The sequence below is a fragment of the Seriola aureovittata genome, chromosome 7 (genome assembly GCF_021018895.1).
Source record: "Seriola aureovittata isolate HTS-2021-v1 ecotype China chromosome 7, ASM2101889v1, whole genome shotgun sequence".
Classification (NCBI taxonomy): domain Eukaryota; kingdom Metazoa; phylum Chordata; class Actinopteri; order Carangiformes; family Carangidae; genus Seriola; species Seriola aureovittata.
In genome coordinates, this window is record NC_079370.1 from 11,035,809 (window position 1) to 11,060,630 (window position 24,822).

Consider the following 24,822-nt stretch of genomic DNA (forward strand, 5'->3'; position numbering starts at 1 on the left):
AGTTATGGGGAAGAGAACAAGCCAAAAGAATGTAGCGACAGGAAACAAAAAACAGATGAAAAGATCATGTGAGGTCAAAAAAAAAAGAGAGAGACAAGACTTGAGAGTCGAATCTATATGTGGTAAGAAGTCCTTACAAATGTGATTAAATGTTTAAAGCGTCAGGGTGGAATGTATACCTGCAGCATGGCTGAAGTTAAATACAACAATACATCCTCATTACACATTACTTTTTTCCACTTTGCCCACTAACGTACACATACAATCTCAGGTTGTACGCTTGTAATCAGCTTGTAAGCTCTCTTTATGACAGCTGTCTGAAGCCTCCAGACAGATTTATGGCACACCTCAGTTACATACACAAAGATACACAAAACTTATATTCATTATTTATTCACTATATAAAAAGTATAATACAGTTTTAAACAGGGCAAAAGTGCTTTGGCATGCCAGGTCTGTAAGAGTGTGACTGATTCATATCTGAGTCTACAGGCTCGGACTGGTATTATAAAAGTTGCCTGGCTGAGACAGACTGAGACAAGGCGTGTCCTGTTTGGTTCAACTGTAATGAATAATGCGTCTATGATGGGGCTTAAAAGAATGCTAATGGAGCTATGAAAAGCTTGTTAAAAGTGGCAGGGGTCTGGTCAGCACTAAGTAGGAACAGCTAACTTGTTACTTTTCCAATCAAAGTTTGATAAAGAAGACCACAACTTCTTTAGTTTTTGTTCTTTTCAGTACAACCAGGAACAATTATTAAAACAATACCAGTTAACTTTATGGTACAGGCTAAATAGTCACCAGTTAACTTTTTCACTTCCCTGTACTTAATCAAATATTTTAACATAGCTGCAATAGTGACTTTTGACACAAATGAAGTGATTTCATTGGCCTAAACTACAAATGACAAAGGATGGTAAAAAGGTTTGCTGTACAACAAAAAGTTGATAAAGCAACATGAAAATACAATACTGTGCAAATTACAGTCAATAAAACTTAAGTGATCACTCTAGTATGTAATCAGACGATATAGTGACATGAAAGAAACAGCGCATTTTTTCAGCAGGCTTCGTGACCTGTTGCATTAGTTTGACTCTTTGGGAAATATGTGTATTCACTCTCGCTGAATTAGATGAGAAGATCAATAAAACTCACATAAGAGCAGTGGTGTCAATCTTCTCATTTAACTCTTGGTAAGAAAGAGAATGAGACCCACTTCCCAAAATGTCAAACTATTCCATAAACATTTTTAAAAAATATTCTTTACATACATGTTCTTTACAAAAGGGTGAGCACAATCTATTAGTGCAAAAACCTATTTTGTGGCTCTGAACCTGAACATTTTGATCAGTCCCTCTCAGTAGTTTGACCTTGTCATCTCAGCAGATGGTGGGTATGAGAGGTAGAGTGCTCGATGATGCTGGTTAGCTGTGAAATAAAACTGCTGGTGGTAGCCCCGTGTCTTTGTGAAGGCTTTGAGGCCGTCTGTGAGTGAGTCTCTGGAGAGAGCAGTACTTGGTTTCATAAGCTTTTTGTTCCACTTGGCTCGTGTGAGAGGATTACTGAATGCCATACTTTGTCTCTAGCTCCTCCGCCGCCCTTCCCAGGTGCATCTTTCTCAGTATGTCTGACAACTCCTGCATCAACGACCAGTGCAGCATTCCACCTCGTCCTCCTCCACCTGCACGAGACCCTCTCTCAGCCCACACCCGCAGCATCTGGTAGTGAGCCTCCCGGCAGGATCTGTGATCCATCTCAGCTTGTTCGATCTCTGTATCCATCACACCGAGAGTACGCACCAGCTGCTTCACCTGCAGCACAGGAACCAGATCCAGCACTGTGTAGATCAGGTCAGTGACTTCAGAAGTGGGGAAAGAAGAGGGGAGGGGTGTGTTGAGGGGAAGAGATAAGAGTTAGAACAATAGTTTACTGTATGTTTGAGCCAACACACTCTGGACCATTGGTCAGGAGCATGTGCTGCTATGCACAGTATAAAATACACTCACTCTTGATTTCCAGGGGGACACAGTCAGGCAGATTGGATGGCTGCTGTTCACTCACAGGGCTTTGGGAAATGGCTTTGACACTGCTGTTGTCCAAAGGTTCCTCACGGCAGATAAGGACCTGCTATGAAACAGTAGATCAAATTTTGTAGGCTGACTGTAGATGTACTTCCAGTAGGGAAAAGGAACCACAGACGGATCAGCATACCTCGCAAGAGTCCGGGGAAACATCAGACGGTTGGGAAGGCGGTTTTTGCAAATTCCTCTGGGTGCACCTTTTTGTGACTATGTAGGTGATAAGAACCACCAACACCAACAATAGAAAACCCACAGATACAACTCCAACAATTATGTTTATGAGAAATTCATTTCCTTTGTCAGGAGCTTCACGAGGATCCCAAGGGACACATGAGAAAAAAAGACGGATACATGTTAAAAGAGCAACAATGTTTTTATTCCAACTAAACTACGTTCTGTTGTTATAAAACCTAATGAAGAAGGCACATCTGTAAAAAACACTTTTTTTCAGGGTTTGTCAAGGGTTCACCAAGTTAAATTTCAGCCCTTTTTAATACCATATAAAATGCAAATTTGGACAAGTGGCAGAAAATGGATGGATGAGTTAACCAGTTTAAAATGACTACAGTGCAGCTGGAGTTGATTACACCTTGTTGATATTATGTTTCAGTGTTTCTGCAAACAAGAAGAGCAGAATGTATGGCTACGCAGGCTACAGGTTTTCACCAATATTTATTATAAGGCAACTCTATTCTTATAGCAATCCTATTGTTATTGACTCTTTCATATGAAAGCTGGCCTGATAATCATACATCTGATACGAGTGCTCACCTTTTGTATGCAGGTTTTGACAGAGATGTGAACACTCATTGGTACAACTGTGGAGAACAGAACATTTCACAACATTGTAGAGGAAGTAGTACATCTCAAGAGGAAGTGATTAACACGAAGGTCAAGACATTTTTATAACAACAGTAAACTGTTTGTTAACCACTACACAGGAACCTGGTAAATTTTGAAAGAGAGATAACACTTTATCCGTCACAATCACTATCAATGGTTACACTCGGGTGTTTGTGTGACAGGAGTGTAGCTAAGGATTGTGGGATCTATGGGCAGTTAAGTTCCTCTGGGCTCCCCTCCTTTTTCCTCTTTTATCTATAACAAATATCTTTGTGTCTGTCCACCTACACAATCCTCACTGAAGCTGGGAGTTTTAGGCATTACCCTGATATAGACCACTGGCTGCTGTAATTACCTTTTCACTAATAATGCCCATTTTCAAAATATTTTTTAAATAAGCAATTTTGTTTTGTCTAACCAGGAAAAACTTTTACCAAATTTTACTTTCTATCCTCGTATTAAGCAAGCTATGCAAACAAATGTTTTTTGTAATTTTGTATATTTCAATCATACCCTGTCTCAAATCTCCCTCAGTGAACCAACCAGGTGCCCATGAGTCAGTATACTTAACAAATGAGCACTCATTTAGTAAATGTCATAGTAACCCAGTTTTTAGAGCTTAACTTCTCCCTTCTGTTGCCGACAAATGGAAAGACTGAACAAAGTCGGAAGTGTACTGCAAGTTTCAATTCAACAAACCAACTTCCCCATCAGTGACTTGAAAAAAATAAAAAGCATCCCAGACAGCAGAATGGGAACAGTGTTCACAAACAACAAACAGTGTACTCACTTCTCGCAGGGTTCACACTTGCCCTTGACTTTGTAGTATTTCTCCTTACATTCACAGACAGTGTTTTCCTCCAGTGTGCCTGTGCACAACAAGAATAATAATATTAACACAACTCAGAGGAAATACTTGATGGGCCAAATAATTAATAAAGAGAAAGCTTTTACACTGACAAAGCTGAGCCGTAGTGTAAATAATAAGCATTGTCTCATCTTAACACTTACATTTCTGTTTTTCCTTTTCATGAGGACCACATTGTTTGCATTTGCGACACTCGGATGTGTCTCCATCAATGTCATATTTGTAATAACCACTGATACACCGACAAATAGTGTTTTCATATTTTTTACATGGCGAGAACTGAAATTCATTTCGTTCTGTGGAGAGAAAAAAAGTGAACAAAGCAAATCATTAACTGGTGCAACACTGATAAATCCAATGGGTTAAAGTCAGTAAAAGGGAATGTTACTTACTTGTACAACTTCTGCAACTTTTGCAGTTGGTGGCAGAGTTCATATTGTCCATGTATTGGTTATCAGGACAGGGCGTGCAGTTACTTCTCTGACCCGGAGCATGACATTCTTCTATAAGCTTAGAACCTGAAAAACATTAATGTCACATGTAAACGTAGTTAAGACTTTGTATATTGATCTAATAGGAGAAGAAGACATTCACTTGTGTGATATTTCCAATAATGAGCATGCTATTGGGTGTTTATGTGTGTTTCTGTACCTCGATGGCATTTGTTGCAACAAATTCCATTTTCACTTTCATATTCCCCGGTCTCACACTTCTTCTTCTCTGAAGGCTCTAAACTTGCCAAAGTTAACGTGCACTGCAACATAGAATATACAATGAAATGAAAACATTTATTGTTTAGGATCATTTATAAGGCAGGTTTTCCAGTTTATTGAGTATTTAGTGAAGCACTTCAGGTTTTTCTCACCATGAGAAGGAGTGTTGTGCCATAATGGGCCTTTTTAATCCATCTTCCTCTGTGCCCAGCCCCCTCCATTGTCATACAGCTTTAACTCAATCCATCTGAGGTCACCTGCAAGGTAAACGGTAAAATACCTTTAAATCCAAAGAAATACTGCACAGTAGCCATATAACACTTTTGCTGAATGATAGACTGTACGCTCCAGGCACACATAGCTACAACTACAACAAAAGTCATTATTCCATACCTAAGGTAAAATGTTTATAATGCTACACTACTAGACTGTTTGTTTTGTTATACAGGATACATTCATAATTAGAGCATTGCTGGCCGTGTTATGTACTCAAATATTTACTGTAATTATTATTTATTATTATTATATACTTTATTAATATGAAACATGAACCTTAATACACCCATGGCCTCTCTCTGCTTGTAAGCCCCATTCAGAAAATTAAGCAAGACCCGCCTTAGGTCTCTTATCATGTCAGTTTATGTTGTGCTTGTGATGCTTATTCCCAACAAATATACATATACAATACATATACATATATATTTATAACCAGCAAAGGGTTTTCTCTCTATTTTTAATCCATCCAAAATTTTGGTTTTTACAGCCTCACAGAACTGCTTGAGTGGCTCTGAGATGTTGTACAAAGAGATGTAGTGTGTGGGAAGTCCACAGCCCTGTTTTAAATCCCTTTGTGTGTAATTTACATGGAAATAAATATCAATTTTATCCAAACTACATTAAATGACCCCTGACTTGATTACGTGAAAGGTTCAACTCACCCAAATTACAAAAAAAACATGTTCTCACAGTAGAAATAGTATCTAACCCCCGCAGTAAGACATACATCTTTAAAGGTTCCGCTGCCAACCAAATACAATAAAGGTCAAGGGAATTTCATTTGTGAAAAATGACAACCATCTGCAAGTTATTAATCAGGATAATCCATAGGCCTACACTTTGCTAGGGATTTTTTTTTTTTTTTATTGGATCTACTTTCTAACAAAGAAATACATACAGTACAATTGAAATTAGATGACAGGTCTGCAGGTTAACTTCACTAACCATTAGATTGGGGAGGGGGCTTAAGTGTCATAGGAGGTTTTGTCAACACCTAAACAGCGAAAATGAAACTAGCTGCAAAGTCGACTGTGATAAACAAGTGACTACGCTTATTATTTGTTATGAAACTAAAACTGTAAAAGTCACTGAATTATTCTTATTTATTTTTGCCTGTTTTAAGTTCTTGGCTGATTTTTTTTTTTTTCATTATAACTGAATGTAAGCAGGGTCATTTAAGGTGGTCTCAATAAAACAATGCATTCACCACTTTCATTAATTTGCTTTTTAAGTAATTTTAAGTGATTTAACAAACAAAAAGGAAACAAATGTGAGGCTATGTTATGGGGTAAATGGTTTGTAGAAATAAAAAACACACAGTTGCTTTATTGTCAGTTAAAAAACAGAGACTTGTTTGCCAGCTTCACCCTCACTTCCCTGTTTTGTGAAAGGCTGAGAGTTGACGAACTTTGACAACGAAGTCACTGTAAAACCTTCAAAGGTGAACCTGACGACTAATGCAGTTACAGATAAGATTGACATATATAAGAACTAAATCCACACAAGAATTTACAGTTATTTTTTTTTTTTGTATCATGAGTTTCGATTTAGCTAGTACACACCGCATAACGCCCACTACAGCCAGAAGCCTGATACTAATCTCTCCTTCCCTCAGATTCACATGCATAGGTATTTTACCGCGACTTACCTGGACAACAGCTGCTAGGCCGACAGATATCTCTTTACATCAGGTCCATAAGTCGACATGAATGTATATTCAATGTAGTTTGTTTTGTTTTTTTATCCAAAGCACAGCGACAGTCTGGCTGCCCTCTCGTCTGAAGACGAACGGGGGAGGACTCAAACGGGAAATAGCTGCGTCACGAGCACATTTCAAGGAATTGCGAAGCGGAGTTTGGCAAGAAGGCACCTGTGGGTGACAAAAACAAACACACTCTGAAAATCTGTCTGAAGAGAAATAAAAAATAGGACGGCGCCTTTAAGTCTGCAGGTGACCAAGAAGTGCATAGTGCTCCTTATCCCAACACTACTAACACTACCCTAGATTTACATTCATTTATCATTACTTAATGACAAACAGGCATAAACTGAGTAGGAGAAAACATTACATTTATATAATTAGAATTAAGATTCAATTCAATGTTATTTGACATTACAACATTATAGAGAACCCCAACAATTCACACCATGAGTTCTTGGCGCCAGTAGAGAGGAGGGACTCTCTTGTAACAGGAAGAGATATCCACAGAACCGGTCCGAGGGTTGAGAGGAGAGAATTAAGGAAGTGGGAGGAAAGGGGGGGAGTGGGGGTAAAAGATGAGGAACAGCTGGAGGCTACATACCGCTGTATTCAAACACTAGCGAACTGGTTGTTATAATGGTAATAATAGAGATTATTATGTGTGTACTACTACTACTACTACTACTACTACTTCTAACAATAATAATAATAATAATAGTATGATTAAGAATGATGATGGTGAGTGTTGAGTAGTAGTAGCAGATCTGGAGAGAAGACATAGTTACAAACTTACAGTAGTGGTATAGTGTGATATAAGTGCATGGGGCATGGGGAGGTATCATATCTATTGTATCTTTAAAATACAGAGGAGCTTGGTCACAAAGGGCTTTGCATGTACGGAGAAGGATTTGGGATTTTACACGGGGAGAAATATAAAGTTTTTCCTTGCCATTGTCGCCTAGTGCTTGCTCTCGGTGGGAATTGTTGGGTCTCTGTAAATAATATTATAAAGAGAAGGTCTAGACCTGCTCTATTTGGAAAGTGCCTTGAGATAACTTATGTTGTGAATTGGCACTATACTAATAAAAATTGACTTGACTTGACTTGAAGGGGGAAGAAGGATATTGATTTATGTGAGCGGGTCAATAATGATTCGAAGATTCCTCACAGTAACTTTATGATGAAGACTAACTTTTGTGTACATGGAAGAGTCATTAACATGAACAAACTGGAATCCATTGAGAAAAACCAGCCTAGTGTAGCTCTTTTAACCCCAATGACATGTTCCAGTCTCTGCAATAAAATCTTGTGATTGATGTTGTCGAATACAGCAGTAAGATCTAGCATGACAAGTATACAAATGAATCCATTGTCTGAGGCCATGAGCAGATCGTTGGTAACTTTCACCAGTGCTGTTTCCGTTCTTTGGAGTTCTCTAAATCATGATTGAAAATCTTCAAACATACTGTTTCTATGCAAATAATTACATAATTATTTTTGCCATAGCCTTTTCAAGGATTTTAGAAATGGGGTATAAAGTAAATTAAAAAAGGAAATATAATAAAGGGTTGGATATGGTAGTTGGCTAAAATATCTGGATCAATTAAGGCTGTTGAATTAGAGATTTAATTGCTGCAACCTTAAAAGCCTGCTAATGATGACCATAAATAACCTTTTAAGGAAGGAGAAGGAATTTTCCATTAATTAAACTTAATTTCAAATCTTAAACTTAAAATCATTTATTTCTCCATTTAAGGGCATTTCACAATCTAGGTCACAAGATGAGGTCATAATGAGAGCCAGACTGACAAATCCAGATGTATCTGCTGATATTGGCCGACTACAGATATCTCAACATCCATGTATATATTGGCGGATAAAATTAAATTGCAGTACAGAAATGCCAAACTTGGTTTGAGGTCTAATGTAGAAACAGGGTCACCATTATTATAATTATTATTATTATAATTAGATGTCAAATTGAGGATGACCTGATGTAATCAGTCATAGATTAGGGATAAAGCACTGAATAGAAATAATAGTTCTGTATGCATTAATTTTCCACTGAACAATCTGTTTTATTCACAAAATTTCATAATAAATGAAATTAATGAATCAACTCCTGAGTAAACCCCTTAATTAGAAAATTAATTAATTAGACAGAATAAAGTGTTTTGGGTTCATAGTGAAAATTGCCCATATCTTTCAGGTTTGTAGCACAGAGTGAGCACAGGCAATGAAGTAAGTAGTAATTACTGACATCATAATAAAAATAGATAATAAATAAAATACATTTTAAAAAGAGGTTGGAGTGAGACTTTATTCAACAATCCAGCAGAGTAGGGGCGTCGAGTAGTTCAGTTGGTTGCGCATCCGCCCCATGTGTAGAGGCTACAGTCCTCACTGCAGATGGCCCCGGTTCGAGTCCCGCATCGGACAAGCCCTTAGCTGCATGTCATTCCCCCTCTCTCGCCTCCCCATTTCCCGTCTCTCTCCACTGCACTATCAATAAAGGCACAAAAAGCCAGAAAAAATTTATTTGTACTGCTACAGTACATGAAAGAGCTCAGTCAGCAGAGCTCGACAAGTACTTCCTCAGAAAAACCACATCCTTCCTTTTCAATGAGCAAACAAAAAAAACGTGCCTCTGTCTCTACTCCTCCTCACTCTCTCTCTGTGTCAAATCCCTACATTGGCACATTTTGTATACAGACACTTAAAGTAGGTCTTCTCATATGTGCACGTGCAAACACTCATTTCACACCGAGTTTCACACAGTATTTGAGGCCAGCAGTGAGGACTGGAAGGCCCAGCTCTAAGTCGGTGGATACATTTAGTGTTTCTAGCCACATGAAAATAGCTTTGTTTAATTACCTGTTTACTTCATCACAACACCACCAACAGGTTCCTGGCAAAGAACCTCTTGAACTTCTAATCAAACGTACTAATCCTTACGGTCAAGCAACATTTATAGTGAAACCTCATGATAAGCATGACCAGGTTTGCTCTAAGTCAGTTAAGAGTGATTTTGTTGCTCAGTCATCTTTCGTCCAGTCATCGCTGTACTCCGTTTGAGTGTTGCTGCTTGCGAAGAGCAAACATGGGGCCTCTGAGGCAGCCCCTTTAAGTCGCTACTTCTTCAGTCTTAGTCCCCGCTTCACGGTTGACAGGAGGTCACGTGTTGTGGTCTGGTTTCTGTGAAAACTGAGCTCAAGCAGAAACTAACAGGGTGGCACTTCAGCCTCTCAGTCCTCTTAATATAAGATGGGAATGTTGCACAAACAAAAAAACTAAATTAAACAAAAAAAAAATGATAAAGACACTGGCAAGTCAACTTAAAAAAGTATCCACAAGATCTAGTGTGTTTGTGTTTGGGAAAGACCTGCACACAAATGCAAATTAGTTATTGCTACTCAAGTCAAAAAGTTGTCACTCCTACAAAGTTTGCACTGGAATTTCTCAGAAACTCACTTATTGCTTCTCTTGACAATAGTTTGGTGTAATTCAAATTCAAATTATACGACTTAACCATCAGAGGAGGTGTAACTGTGCGTTATATGTCAGATAATAAAAGCATTAATTTTACCTCTCCTCTTTCTCACCACATCTCAGAGCAGAAATATCAGATTGTTCACGTTACATTTGATATTTTCACAGTCATGATGACTAATATCACTTTTTAATAAGGAATTTTGATCTTATCTGTGTATTTGGTATTGTTAAAAGCAATACTCCTGTGTGTCATAGAGTTGTTTCTTGGAATAATGTTTATCTTCACGACAGCTCTCTGTAACAGCAACAGAATGTTTTGGAGTTAAATGAGTGGCATATGATATTTTACTAAAATGACCTCGTCATCCAACTCTGAGAAGGAGAGGAGAGAAAGAGAGAGAGAGAGAGAAAAGGAGAGAGAGAGAGAGAGAGAGAGAGAGAGAGAGAGAGAGAGAGAGAGAGAGAGACAGAGAGAGAGAGAGAGTATATTAGAAGGTTTGGAGACAAAAGATTGATTTTGGATGAAACGAGAGCGAGAGCGATGGTGCCTGTGGAAAAAAGTGGAGGCTGGAGGAGGGCATGTTTTTGTGCACCGAGCCAAGGGGGGTCGCGGCACACAGGATGAGACAGACAGGATGAGAAAGCGGGACAGAGAGTATTCAAAGACACCACCATCTAAGTGTTTCTTTCATAATGAGTCATCACTCACCATTTTATGAATAATCCCCTGACACACTTCTGGTCCACCGTTCAGTCTTGTACTCAGAGGGTCCCAGGTCACATCTCGTCTCACTGATACTCGTCTGCTGTAAGTACTGTAACTAGACAATTTCAGCTATAGCTGTTGGTCAGACCTTCAGTGTCCTATAATGATGAATGTCAGTAGATTCATATAGTAATGTTCCTGTAATCTCACTTGCAGTTGGCTTTAAAGTCTGTAGAGTGTTTGGTTTACTATAAGGTAAAATTTCTGGATCTACTATAAATATGTTACATATTTTTCAAATCTGAAATGTGTTTATCTAATTATGAATTAAGTGTCTATCATACTGTAAAGCACTACTGATGTCAACTTTTTCACCCAGTCTCTGTTGGTGTTATATGTGACTGTATCTGCCTAAATAATTGTTTTCCTCCTCCTCCTCCTCTTCCTCCTCCTCTTCTTTCTGCTCATCCTCCTCCCTCTCTTTTTTCTTCCTCGTTTCCTTTTTCCTAGATGCAGCCACTTTGTTATATTGCCTTTACTGCCCTGTGCAGTCTGTTTTTCCTCTCCTCTGTGCTTTCCATACACTGCAACATGACACAATATCCCTGGCCAATGAAAGAAGCCAAGTTTTGCTGTAAAAAGTGCCCGCCAGGTACGGTGATTTCCTTTCATCTCGTTACATTTGATAGTTTTAATGCAGACAGGTTATAACTGTGATCTTCTGTGTGTATTCTAGGTCAACGAATGGTTCGGCGTTCAGAAAACTCTTGTGACATTAAGTGTACCCTGTGCCAAGGGGACCGATATATTGACTCTGACAATGTGGATCCGAGTTGCAGTATTTGCACAACCTGCCTAAAATGTGAGTAATTTTAGAGCTTTTGTCTTGGGGTGGGGAGGGGGTACATGTGAGACCTGAGCTGTGTGATAGTTGCATTTAAATTGAGGTCTGTAACAGGGACGGTCTTGGTAACAGCAATGATATTAATACAGTTTATATGATATTGTATTGTACAGCCACTGGTCACAGAGATCCAGGAATGCTTTAAAGGTATACAGATATACAGGCAGAAGAGTAGTTCTGGAAATATTAAGAAATAGAGCTGAATCACAGGCGGATGGCATGTGGACTGGTTGTGATATGACTTAAATATCTTTGACACACAATACTATAAAAAACATGTATGTCTGTCTTTTGAGGATCATATTTGAGTGATTCATCGCTTCTCAACTCTATCTGTACATCATTATTTCAGAGAAGTTTGCCCATAGAAACCTCATATGCAAGGGGGATTTCCCTTTCTGTGTATCATGGTGGGATATAGTCAGAAAGAGATGAAAGAGAGGAGGGGAGGGTCTGAGAAACCCTCGGTGAACCAGCTCAGGGGGGTTTAGAAGGGTTGGCTTCTGAAGCAGACGTTCATGTTGACATGATAGCATCAGCAGCACAGCCCACCAACAGTGGTAAGAACAGGAGGAGGCTGAAAAAATAGACCATCATCAAGCTGGTGGAAAAAAAAGAAAAACACAGAAAAGTGGTAAACATCGGAAAGAGCAGCAGACACAAAAGACATGTGTTATTACTCAGGTCTCTGCCCTGCTACAGGTGAGCAAACAGGCGGTTATGCTTATTTCTAAATGTCACTGTGGAAAACATAGATGAGAGAACACACAGAAGTGAGAGAAAGTCTGAATTATGGGTATATTTTAGCATTTACTTTGACTTTTACTTATTGTAACCAAAGGGCGAGCATTTTTCAATCCAGTGCTAACGGTGCAGCTGTAAGCAGACCTTTAAAATCTGTCAATACATGCAGAAACCTTTGTTAGATACCTTTGAACCCCCCAGATTTAGAATCTGGGGGGATGAGGGTGGGTGTTCAAAATGTCAAAAGCACATGCAGAGGCTTCGAGCTGATTAAAGGATATGGAAATTAATTCAGGTGGAAGTGATTCAACCCACACAAAAATCTCACACATGTATGCAATACAAGAATTTTTGTTTTTTCCAGTTGTCCTTTGGTCTTTGTCTGGGAGTTATCATTTTCAAGGATTTGGATGTGCAAACGGAGTTTCACATGCCAAATATTTTAAATTTTATTACTAACATTTTCCCATACAATATCATTTTCAGTCCTCAAATCCTTTCAAATGACATCAGTTTCCTCCTCGGTTATATCTATTGATCTGAATCAGCCATCAGCCATAAACTTTATGCTTGTTTCTATCATTTGCTTGCGTAGCCAGTGATAACACAATGTAGGAATCTTAGAATAATGGCAGGTTGAAGACTTGTATTATAATGGATTACCATGGGACAGCAGAGTGAAGTAGTGAGTGGAGTAACAACCTGCTCAAACCCACCAACTCAACCCTGCTGAGGAGCAACAGAGTAAGAATCCCTGCCAGCTCCAGATTCCCCAGACTGACTGCTCTGGGGTGAACTGTGACCTCTGGCCTCCCAGTGAGGACAACAAGCTAAAAGAATATCAGTATACATTGGCAAATTCTCTTCACCTGCAGCTTTTTTTTGCTAATCTGTTGGCGTTGCTTGTGAAGACATTTGGTTTCCAGCATTGGGAAACAGTCTAGCAAAGGCCAGAAGTCTGTGTTTGAGATTATGATTGATTTTGTACCAGTTCTTTTAGTGACAGTATATACACTGTACATTCTTCAGTTAATGTAAAAAAAATCAAACTACTAAGATATGAAGTCTCTCTGAACTATGACCCGAAATGATGTAAAATTATAATTATGATTTTGATTGTTTTAGTTTTAACATTTTCAAACATTTGTTTTATGAAAATAAATGTGAAGTGATGACTATAAAAGATTCAATGAAACTCATAAGTAGTTTTCTGTTAGCTAATTTGTTGATCACATTGAACTATGCTCGTTAAAGCATCCTGTTAGGAAGAAACTGTTTAATCAAAATGAAATACTGCTTTCACTGAGACAACAGTTGTGTCTGTCTCTAAAGTGATAATATAACCGTCTTATGACTAAAACTAGAAACCTTACCTGCCATGCCCAGTTTGTGAGTCATTTCACATTTTCTGATTTATGTCATGTTTGAAAGACAACTTTGTCTCTGTGTTTGTGTCACACTCATAAGCATACTCAGAGTTATGATTATACTTCTTATAACGACAGCTGTTTTTTTTAAATTTTGTTTTGTTTTTACAGCAAACATGGAGTACAAGTCACGCTGTAATGCCACTCATAACGCTGTGTGCAGATGTAAAGATGGCTACAGATGCGAAGACCAATCCTGCACCCAGTGTGTGCCAATGCCTGAAACCACCACACCCACACTCCCTCCATCCACAAGTAAGATATGCCCTCATTTCATGTAGACCTGTTGAAATACTGAAAAATTGTGTTAAAAATTGGTTTTAACACTTTGTGCATTAAAGACCCAGTTTTCCACAAGTTAAATTGCATTACATTTGGAAGCTACCATTTGATTAACATTTGATTAACTCTGCATAAAACGTACCATTTCTATCAATCTGGACATTAAAATCCACTTTTGCGGACGTTTGTAAATACAAACTCTAAATGGGTGGAAAACACTGGGAAATTAACACCAGGATTTAAGGCTATCATAGAATTAACCATATTACCATGAACTGTAACCTTTACTGTCATGTTTGAAAGACAACCTTTGTGTATGCGTGTGTTCATCATTAACACAAACATAAACAAAGGTTATGATTATACTTCTCATAATGACAACTGTTTTTTTTTTTTTTTTTTAATTTTGTTTTGTTTTTATAGCAAACATGAAGTACAAGTCAACTACACTCCCTCTATCCACTACAAGTAAGACACCATTTCTGTCAATCTGCACATTCAAATCAGTTTTCATACACATGTTTGAAAAAGACAAACTCTTAATATAAAAACGTGAAAAATAACATTTTGGATTAGATGCTCAGATAAATTCTATATATAGTACGGGAAAGTCTAGGAAATGAAGTTTACGACAGCATGAAAGGTTACCATAGAAGTAACAACGTGACAATAAATAGTTTCATTAAACCCTCTGGTTCAACATTTGTTGCACCACAACCACTCACTCCGGGGTGTGGTCAGAAGTGTGGTCTCTTGCATTCATAACTTCATCTCACTCCGATGTGATTGTGCAAGTGGAACCGGTAACCAAAGAAGGGCAGCAAAACCACAATTGTCAGCTAGTGTTGAATTGTGCACATTTGAAAGGCTTTGGTTTAAATGAGATAAACAGACAGAAATAGATCTCTAGATTTTATCGTGATGTGACAAGATTATCCTGCTTATCACAGCTTCTATTGCTTGAGAGATGATAATGACTGTAGACCTAATGTAACTACATCAATTATTTTTGGTTATTTCATTCAAAAACGTGGCGACTCAGATGTTCAAAAGACTATTTTCTGAAAACAAGATGATGAGTGCATATAGTGGAAACAAGACATATTGTCAGAATGAGATTCATATATGATGCAAACAAGATCTATATCACAAACTTATTTCATTGGATGTCTATCAGCCAGTGTTTCATATCACCCAAAATGGACTGCAGTAGAGTCACACCCCCTTCCTCAGCATGCGTGGCCAACTGTAAGGCAAGGAGTTAGCAGAAGGAACATTTTAATCACATAATTTGTGTTTAAACTGTGTTTAAAGTAAGCATGAGTTGTTATATTACTTTTACATCAAAATGGCATAGGAAATATTCATATAGCTGAATAGGGAAATACTGCTTCTATTTGATTTAGTAATGATACAATCAGCATCCAATTGATTATGTACACAGAATATTCAACTCAGGAGGCTCTGAACATACTGCTTTTTGGAGATACTTGAGAAATGTTTTATTTAATTTTTAATAAATAATTTTGTTAAAATAATACAGAATATATATGCAATGTGTTTTAAAGCATTACTGTTGAAAAATGCTCTCAAGACTATTAAAAAATATCACATTATAAAGCATTTTAATAATTTCTATTATTGCTGATGATTTGAGATATAAGTTATTCTTTTGTGTTTGGAATATAATTAGGTTCTGAACAGGTTAAAGGACAGTGGAGTCAGCTGTCAGAGTTACCATGCAGATTTACACAGTGTAATAGATGATAATAGAGGATGACTTTTGCACACATAATATTTTGCTCCATCTGTTCTATCATTTGGCACTACAGTGGCTCCATAAAAAGGGGTCATGGTTCTGTAAGGGTCCCAGAATTCCTAGTTATGCCCCTGTTCATCACACTGCTTGACCACAGCTATTAATTGTGTCATAGAAGAAAAAAAAACTTCACTAGAACTGTCTGCAAGCTTGGCAATATATTGAAGTACTACACAGAATAATGCAACCATAGCAATAAGTTGTAGCACTTCAGACTCTAATGTAACTATAGCAACACACTACAGCATTCCAGAATGTCTGTTCAGCTGAAACAGTTACATGCTGACATAGCTACTAAAAATAATACAAACAGTCATGCTGATAAACTCCTCACATGCTGTGCCCTCAGTTAGTGACTGTTTGTTTACACTGTAGTATCCATGGAGAACGGTTGTGCCCACAAGCTGACACAAGTTAATTATAAATCATGCTGTGCGATTGTAAATCCTGATCAGTGATAAAAAAAAAAAAAGAGACCTTATCTCACTGACTAATCTGAACCATGAACAGATGAACTATTGATGTCCACACTGAGCTCATAATCTATTTTTAATCATTTCCTTTCAGCCTCCACACCCGAAGCCATCACATCATTGGCACCACATACGCCACTCAGAGGTAAAGTCAGCTAATGATTCTGTGCCGATGAAAGGATTGAACTCTCCCACCTGTGGGTGTTTATACATTTTCCAAAAATGTCTCTCTCACACATTCTTACAGATACGGTGTGGTTCCTGGTGATAATTGCCCTCCTGTGTATAGGTATTGCACTTGCTCTTGCAACAAAAATCAAGCCCTTCCTGCACTGGCTCACCAAGCATGGTAACTATAATATTGTTAGAAAACTGATAACCCTGCAGCAATATACCAATACGGGAAGTATGTAGAGCATAGCACTTTTATCATTTTATAATGTGCATGAATGTATGTTTTTAATATCTAAAGTGAATACTACCTCATATTTCAATCTCATTTCTTCAAAAATCTCTCCATTGTTGTACAGGCTACTTTTTGTCTGAGAAACAACCACTGTCACAATGCTCTGTGGACGAGGACGTATCCAAGCCTGTTCAGGAAGTGTGCGGGAAATGTGACCAACCTATTGATGTGTGAGCTAACGACCAGCCGGGTGCGTAGCCCGAACTTGGATGAGCAAGAATTTTATAGGCGGACATTTAGTGACACATAGTCGACGCAAAATATCTTTATTTGCTTTGGATGTGTATAACTAATGGGGCCAAACATCACGCCAGTCCGTGCTGTCGAATGGGACCACAGAGGACGTACTTTATGTTTCAAGTTTCAACTAATACGGTTTCTTGAGAGGAAACATGACTGTTTGACATCTGTGACGTTGATATGATAAATTGATGATAAAAAGTGTATAAAAACATGGAGAAAAAGAATGTGGAAGAAAGTGAAAATACTGAGTGGGACACTGCGACTTGCAGGAGTAAGAAATTGTGCACTGTGTTGCTAAAAGATGGTATGTACTATGGTACACAAAGGTTAAAGATATTTCACATCTTTACATTTGTATGTATATATAATGTATATATAAATTCAATTTTTTCTGCAGTTATTTAGAGTATACATATCCATATACATGAATGTTTTGTAATAATTTACATACATTTGTACTTAGTTTTCTTTTTTCAAAATAAATTTTTATTGTAAATAAAAAGCCTAATATTTATTCAAAACATTAAACATTCAGGTCTAATACTTTAGAGAGATGACAGAGCTTATCAAAGAGTATTTACAGGATTTATTAAATTAAAACTTAGAATATAAATCACCTTCTAGCTGTTCATCACGAAGTAAAGTTTCTGGTGCTTACCAACCACAAGTTTTCCCAGAACCTGCAGGAAATAAAGTTACCATAGAGCACTGCAATCCTTCACAGTTTGCCAGCAGAAGATGAAATGTGCTCCGCGTTCATTTGTAGTTTGACAGTTTTATGATTCCTTCCTTTAAAAGGATGTGTTTAGGGTCATAGTCATAACCACCAACACAAATCCCCTGGGAATTTTGCTATGTATCATAGCTCCTCCTCTTTGGACATGTGGCAGTCCTTCCCCTGCTCTTGGGAGGGGAAGAAAATGCTGTCAATCTCTCCACTCCTCTCCTCCTCGGAGAGATGAATACTGGGAGAGGAGGTGGGATGACACACAGGACAGTCTCTTTCGTCTTCTTCTTCACTTCCCACTGTCTCCGCTGCCTTCCCACCTTCAATTGTCGCACCAACTTGCCCTGTAAACTGGCTGAGCAAGCTGAAGATGACCGTCCCTGGATTGTGGACATGGACTGAACCTACAGAGACATTAACAAGTAAAGAGTGCACATAGAGGAATGTTTTAGTTGACCTGCAGAGGTGCATCAATATATAGTTTACAGAGTAGGTACAACTCAGACTCATAACAGTAACCAAGCTGCATCTTTTACTTTTATTTTAATTTTCTTAATGACCCCAAAAAATGAGTCAACTCTTTTCTTCACATGAAAGTTTTCATTTCACTCATCAGTACCCAGATTGGCTGCTGAGAGAGAAGGTGGCTGCTGCTTTGCACAGAATGAGTCTCTGGGGAACTGATGACTTGACTCCTTTGACTTGTGAGAAGCATCTTGCTTTCCCTAAAGAAGAACATGGCCATCAGTTTGCAGAAAACAAAGAACAAATTATACCATATATGTAAATACACGATAGAATGAGCACCATGATCCTTTAGACACTTACCTCATTACAAATCTTTGCAATAGCTGAAAAAGAATAGATTAAGTAATGAGTAATGGCAATTGATTTCTTTACACATGTCCATCAATGATGACTCAACATGTATATGATTTACATAGGAAATAAGAGCTGATGACAAATCTCTAATAACAGTCATACACTTTTTACATAAAATGTTTTTTGTTTCCAAGAAGTGATGCAACCAAAAAAATTTGACTGAGACACCAGACACTGATCCTGGATGTAAACGCCATCTTACCTTGCTTGAAACATGTTTCATCTCCTTGGTGACAGACGCAGAACAGGATCACAAGGGCAAGACATCCCATAATAGCCAGCGGACCCAAAATGGCTGCCAGCTGACTGCTCATGGCATCTGAGAGAAAGAAACAAGATTTCAGAGTCTATAGTCACATTCACAACTCTGTGAGGCTTATGTACAGCAGTGATTTTAGCTCCATGCTAATATTTTCACAACGACAATGCTAACATGCGGATATAAAACAGGTTTGCCAGTGTTGTTTAGCCTGTCTTCATGCTAACATATTCTAATTCACAAGGCAGGTCATCAGTCTTGCATGTATTTGACCATATGGACAAATTAGACTTTTGACCTCAAGATGGCGCTAGAGGCGAAGTCTGAGGATCACCAAAACATTACAAAGATTCTAAGCTGAACATGAATATTGAGAAACAGCAAGTTCAAACAGGGGCAGCAGTAGCACCAGCTAGCTGTGGCACTTCCTGTGGCAACCTCAGTTGCCACTGACATCGCTGCAGAAGATTGCTGAGGAAATGCCAACATCTGCTCGTTTGCGGCATCTGCTAGTGAGATGCTGAAGTTTATAACACACACATATATTATATTCTGGCTGACAGGGTGAGCAAAAATATTGTTTTAGTTATATAGTTGCCACTTGTACATAATATTATTTCAAAAGCTGACTAGAGACTAGACCATGATCTTATGCAGGATAGTTGAATAGCTTTCACTTGGCATGTGGTTTGCAGGGCTTGTACGTGTGGTTTGACACAGCATTGTTAAATCGCATTGCCTCTAGTAGAGACTGATAGCATGCTGTGTTCGTCAACTTGCTGCTAGCACTATAGAAGAAAAGTCAAGGGATCAACAAAGTCAGCAGCATTCATCTTGTAGGACTGTGCAAAATTTCATGGCAAAACTCTGTAGTAGCTGATCTGGTAGACTGACTGACCCACATTCCCATCCATAGAGCCATGCTGCCAGCATGGTATGCTCACATACACTTTTTTCCCCACACTCATACACACTCACCTGCACTGGGTGTCGGTGGGACTGACTGCTGGCATCTGTGTGAGATACAGGTGCAGTGTTAAGTAAGTTGAGTAACTCAAATATGGAACAAAGAGTCTTTGATGTCTGCAATGTCTGCACCAAATGCTAAAATAATCTTAATGTAAGGCACTGTGACTTTGAGAGCACTTTAAGTCATCCAGGTTTTGAGAGTCATGTGAATCTAGAGTTTTAAAACTCCACTCCATGAGGTATTTATTTTGTACTGTATCTCAGGAAATCAACAACTCACTCAGAAAATTGGCAGGGTTTGGCAGAAGTGATGGTATGTCCAGAGGAAACTGAGGAAGGCGTCTGCTTATCATTTCCTGGGGTCGGAGCTGTTGCCACTGGAGAACAAAAACATCACAGGTTTGGTTTCAGATTTCAGAGGACAACCAAAAAACTGACACATCTTGGCATTGGGAACACCTTAGCAGTAACAGATCATACGCAGGCACATGAGAAAAGTTTACAGGTGTGGGAGAGAGTCATCAGATTTATTTATTATTGTAATGATGCCAGTTTAAGATTAGAGTGATCTGAGAGTTTAAAGGGGAAATGTGTTAGAATTGATAGCAAAGCAAGTACCATGTACAGTATGAGGTGTTTTGTGCTGCAGAGAGATCATATCACCATGCACAAACATCATGGCTTATCAACCTGTTTTGAGGATTTCCATTTTGTAAGTCTTAATACTTTGCACTTATAATTCTGCATCACTACATTTTAGAGGGCCGTTTTGTTTTCATTTTAGCTGAATACAGCTGGATTTACCGTTGTAGTTACTTTGCAAATTTGAATTTTACCTTCTTTTAGAAAATTGGATAGAATATCACTGTTGTTGAGTAAAGTCATATTTGAATAACATGAGAAGTTGTGAAAGGAACATATCATTCATATACCGTCACCAAGTAAAGTTATAATATGTAACTTGTATGTAACTATGAAACAGAGGTAAGCAGTCTCAGCTCTCAACCCTTCCCTGTCGTCTCGTGTCTTCTGTATAGCACTGACGAAACACTGACACTTAAATCCTCCTCCAGTATAAGACTTTTTATGTTGAGCTCTTTAGCTCTGCAATTCATTTGAGAGACCTCTCCAGTGGCCTGTTGAACCACTTCTATACTGGAAAGGAGCTGCAGGACATCTGGCCTAAAATCCATTTATAAACTGCTTAGTAAAATTACAGCTGCAGAGCTGATGGACTGTAGATAATTTATTTATGATTTATTTGAACTTATAATTGCAGGTGACTGACCAACATTTACTAATGGCTCAATAGAAAATGAGCAACCCAAGGCACGTTAGTCATACTAATATTTATAACTACAAACCTGATGATATTTATAACTCTGTTGTTACTGAATGGAAACACACAGCCATGTTATTACCACATCATTTTATTTAAACAGGGCACACTGATGCAAGAGAGTCCTTATTCAAACAACAGACTGGGAACTTCTTCACTTAAAAATGCGATAAACACAGCTCTAACTATCAACATTTCACATTTTTTGTTCTGTGCTCTACATCTGTAGTCAAACTCTAATCAAAAATTATAAATGGATTCTGGTCCACATGTCCTGCAGTCTCATTTGCAACAGCCCCCTGTAATGACTTACAGAGCTCACTCAAAAGACCAGCAAAGTGTTGTGCTAGAGGAGGATTTTCCACAATCTGGCAACCCAAAAGTTGGTTTACAACTGATCTATAAAGCATTAGTAAATTATGGTTAAACCATCAAAAAAGCCATTAATTACAGCTTATAAACCTTTTATAAATTGTGCCTTATCAGTGAGAATCTACTCAATCTGCATGTGTGACATTCAAATGACATTTTTTTCATAGCTCATATTTCATATATCTACAGTTTGGGAGACTTTCAGTGTTTCATTATTTCTTGATACCAGTGTTAACGATGTACATATTCATCTGACAGGGACCTTTCATCAGAACAAATACATTACTTTTGATATTTGAGTAGATTTTCCTGTTAACACTTTGTAATGTTTACTTAACTGGAACTTAATGAAGGACTATTAGTAGTAATGGTTTATTTTCACATTGTGTTGCCCCCTAAAGTCAGAGTGGAGCACTGACAACATGTTTATTGCCGTCACGTGTAAATAACTGATGTATAGTCTTTGGTATCATTATTGGTCATTCTCTTACAGTCAGTGAAATCCCCCGAGGTGTATTTTGATTATGATGAGGTTGATTGAGCCCTGTCTAATCTCTAATCTGAGTTGAGTGACTGCACTGTTTAATTACCAGTTCGGGGTGTTTCCGGGATCTTGACACAGGATCTACAGTTGCCTACAGTTGAGTATCGGACCTTGTCATTGCACTTGAAACCAGCCTCACAGACGCATTTTAAATCAGATGTGCTGGTGCAGTTCTCAACCACTTTAAGATGATAATCTGAGACGGAGGAAAACAGTGACAATTGTAGTTAGTTTAAGCAAAAGTTCATTTCAAGAAATGCAGAGAGATCAGTGTTAATATATTTTCACTTTATTATAGAAACCTATAGATCACTGCCATCATTCCAGTCCTGACAGGGACGGATGAAACCGTTAAGTTAGTAGAAATGACTCATAGTTTCTTTACCTGATCTGCAGTCTCCGAAGCAGCGATGGCAGCTGTCTTCACTGTTCCTGTCATTTGTGAAGCTGCCAGCAGGACAGGGCTCACACTCGGTACAAGACTTCTGAAACTCACCTGACAGAGCAGAAAGAAACAAATGAGATGAGAAGAATCGGATGACAAGGGGAGCAGAAACAGCCCGCTCTTCTAGGCTGCATATCAATGAAGGATGTGGTCATATGGCACAAACTAAGTGTGCAGCATGCGTCATTTTTCATCAAGAGACGTGCAAAGAAAAAAAAAAAAAGAAAAAAACAGGCACAGAGTAAGAAATATAAATACTGTATGTCTCAGTGCCTCATAGTCATTTCCAAATACTAGTCATTGCTGATTCATTCATTGCAATCAGTGTGTCAAAGCCAGACATGGAACATATAGAAAAAAGATACAGAAATAAAAGAAGTTCATGACAGACCACACGATTTTCTTACCTGCAGAGCACATTTTACACTTTCTGTCGGTGACTAAAGTATCCCTCAAAGCCTGCGAATACATTAACACAAATAGGCATGAACCACTAGGATAATTCGCACAGGTCATGTTTATACATTTGAACCTTTGAGTTATTTCTTCTACTTGAAAAGCAAAGAACCCCTAGGATTTGATTTTTCGGTAAGATTACACAATGATTTAACGTAGATGAACTGAAGAGAGAGGGCATTGTTACCAGCGGAGAGGTGAGCACCACCTGTGCATACAACATCCAGACAATCACGAGGTATTGCACAAGCCCCATTCTATCGAGAAAAACATGGTAAACATGAAAATAAATTGCAGATATGAAACACCAGTTTGGAAGGAAAGGCACGTTCTGTAATGTTTGCAGCGCCAATAAAACTTCACATATGATAAATAAGGTTACATTTAAATAATGTGTAAATCCAACAAAAAAAAGAAAAGAAAGAGAAACAATTATTACCTTCAATGTGATGCGTCTTTTGTTCTCCTCCTGTTGTTTTGTTAACTTCCTTAAATTGTGACTCTCTCTCTCTCGCTCTCTCTCTCTCTCTGTCTTCTCATACACTCTGCCCATCCTCTGTGTCACTGTTTCCTTACCTGGTTACATCTTCCTGTCTTCCTGTCTCCCCCGCCTACTGATCTCTACCAATCTGCTTCTGTCCTGTTTACACCTTCAGCTCTCACACACAGGACCCATCCGCACTGTGACTAATGTTTCTGCATCAAAGCCTCATCACTTTCCATGCAAACTGTCAGATATGACGAAGAATGAAGAGAAAGACAGAAATGTTCTCAGTTAAGTGAACTTGTGTCAACAACAGGATGGAGGAGTAGATCTTTTTGATAGCGGCGGTTACAAATTTCCTGATCTGCAGTCACTATATATTTTCAGTCATATTTGACTAGTTTTCTTAGATTTCCTACAGATCGTAATTGTTTCCTTACACAATTTTTCAGCAGAATCTGAAGGCCGATCTGAAGGGTTAGTTCACCCAATTTAACGCCTGTAGTGGTATCTGGTCTGGTAAAAAGTATTCAGATCCTTTTTGTAAATAAAAGTATTTATGCAGTTACGTAAAAATATATCACAAGTAAAAGTCCTCGACTTAAAATCCTACTTGAGGGAAAGTACTATTAATTGCAACTGCTAATAAAAGTATTATCTGATAAATGTACTTAAAGTATCAGTGTAATGTCAGGAGGTGATTAATTGGAGGGACATAGAAGAAAAAAAGTTTTGCTGCACAAATGTCAAAACATGGGCTTTGTAGTTCTTTATACTATCCTAAAGCCTCTTGGGCAAAACTGTTGATTAGAATACATTAGCTAAAAGAAAAACAGGACAGTAATGCTATACAACTTGCTATCACAGGATATGTACAATGTATTTAGAGCACAATGAGAATTTAAAAGACACCTGGAGAAAAAGAAAAATGCTTTTAGTCCCATTTCGACTGGGGCAGTTGTGTACTTCAGCCTATTGTGGCCAAAATTAGTATTACAAAAACAAACTTTTTTTTTTTTTTTTTAAACACTTGCCGCTCATGGCTTCCATAGATATTTGTGGCATTTCTGCCTTTTATTGTGAAAGTGTTAGTAGAGAGAGACAGGAAACGCGGGGGTGGGGGGTGACATGCAGTAGAGGGCCTGAATTTGGAGCATGGGCCTTGATGTGTGGTGCACCTTACCAACGCACCACTATAGTTTTTTTCATATTTTGCTGTGAGCACCACAAAGAAATTCCATTCCTGTCCAGTTTTTTGTAATTTGGATTAGCTGAGTTTTAGAGGGAGACTGGCTTTTAAGGAATT

General features: G+C 38.2%; 3 protein-coding genes across 5 annotated transcripts; 1 reads left to right on the forward strand and 2 right to left on the reverse strand.

The window, feature by feature from the left end:
* Positions 1-377: 377 nt before the first annotated feature.
* On the reverse strand, positions 378-6,621 carry tnfrsf1a (tumor necrosis factor receptor superfamily, member 1a). Of its 2 annotated transcripts, none has more exons than XM_056380311.1 (10): positions 6,430-6,621; positions 4,658-4,762; positions 4,444-4,546; positions 4,185-4,310; positions 3,936-4,088; positions 3,715-3,793; positions 2,853-2,899; positions 2,212-2,387; positions 2,007-2,127; positions 378-1,858 (listed from the first exon to the last, which is right to left on the reverse strand). In XM_056380311.1, exons 2-10 carry the CDS (start codon positions 4,730-4,732, stop codon positions 1,560-1,562), a joined length of 1,179 nt encoding a protein of 392 aa, XP_056236286.1. In that variant the 5' UTR covers positions 4,733-4,762; positions 6,430-6,621; the 3' UTR covers positions 378-1,559. The 2 variants fall into 2 exon arrangements, with proteins under 2 accessions (XP_056236286.1, XP_056236287.1); XM_056380312.1 differs by having other exon boundaries at positions 2,007-2,124; positions 6,430-6,614.
* A 4,032-nt stretch (positions 6,622-10,653) lies between these two features.
* On the forward strand, positions 10,654-17,000 carry cd27 (CD27 molecule). Of its 2 annotated transcripts, XM_056380346.1 has the most exons (8): positions 10,654-10,783; positions 11,192-11,333; positions 11,418-11,543; positions 13,868-14,011; positions 14,462-14,506; positions 16,425-16,475; positions 16,578-16,679; positions 16,861-17,000. In XM_056380346.1, exons 2-8 carry the CDS (start codon positions 11,192-11,194, stop codon positions 16,968-16,970), a joined length of 720 nt encoding a protein of 239 aa, XP_056236321.1. In that variant the 5' UTR covers positions 10,654-10,783; the 3' UTR covers positions 16,971-17,000. The 2 variants fall into 2 exon arrangements, with proteins under 2 accessions (XP_056236321.1, XP_056236322.1); XM_056380347.1 differs by lacking the exon at positions 10,654-10,783 and having other exon boundaries at positions 11,148-11,333.
* A 46-nt stretch (positions 17,001-17,046) lies between these two features.
* On the reverse strand, positions 17,047-24,721 carry si:dkey-260g12.1 (tumor necrosis factor receptor superfamily member 5). The gene is made up of 11 exons (XM_056380316.1): positions 23,472-24,721; positions 23,220-23,289; positions 22,984-23,035; positions 22,517-22,627; positions 22,178-22,327; positions 20,157-20,253; positions 19,886-19,920; positions 18,851-18,967; positions 18,595-18,617; positions 18,386-18,491; positions 17,047-18,170 (listed from the first exon to the last, which is right to left on the reverse strand). Exons 2-11 carry the CDS (start codon positions 23,286-23,288, stop codon positions 17,899-17,901), a joined length of 1,032 nt encoding a protein of 343 aa, XP_056236291.1. The 5' UTR covers position 23,289; positions 23,472-24,721; the 3' UTR covers positions 17,047-17,898.
* Positions 24,722-24,822: the final 101 nt, after the last annotated feature.

Bases quoted from the DNA above. Each gene is read 5' to 3' on its own strand.
- si:dkey-260g12.1 (XM_056380316.1), bottom strand. From the start codon at position 23,288: ATGGGGCTTGTGCAATACCTCGTGATTGTCTGGATGTTGTATGCACAG. The intron at 23,036-23,219 runs GTAACAATGCCC...ATGTATTCGCAG, and splicing joins TGGTGCTCACCTCTCCGCTG to GCTTTGAGGGATACTTTAGT. The intron at 18,618-18,850 runs GTAAGATGGCGT...ATTCTTTTTCAG, and splicing joins TGAAACATGTTTCAAGCAAG to CTATTGCAAAGATTTGTAAT.
- tnfrsf1a (XM_056380311.1), bottom strand. From the start codon at position 4,732: ATGACAATGGAGGGGGCTGGGCACAGAGGAAGATGGATTAAAAAGGCC. The intron at 4,311-4,443 runs GTACAGAAACAC...AATGTTTTTCAG, and splicing joins TTGCAACAAATGCCATCGAG to GTTCTAAGCTTATAGAAGAA. The intron at 2,388-2,852 runs GTGAGCACTCGT...ATCCTCGTGAAG, and splicing joins TCAAAACCTGCATACAAAAG to CTCCTGACAAAGGAAATGAA.
- cd27 (XM_056380346.1), top strand. From the start codon at position 11,192: ATGCAGCCACTTTGTTATATTGCCTTTACTGCCCTGTGCAGTCTGTTT. The intron at 14,012-14,461 runs GTAAGATATGCC...TTGTTTTTATAG, and splicing joins CACACTCCCTCCATCCACAA to CAAACATGAAGTACAAGTCA. The intron at 14,507-16,424 runs GTAAGACACCAT...ATTTCCTTTCAG, and splicing joins ACTCCCTCTATCCACTACAA to CCTCCACACCCGAAGCCATC.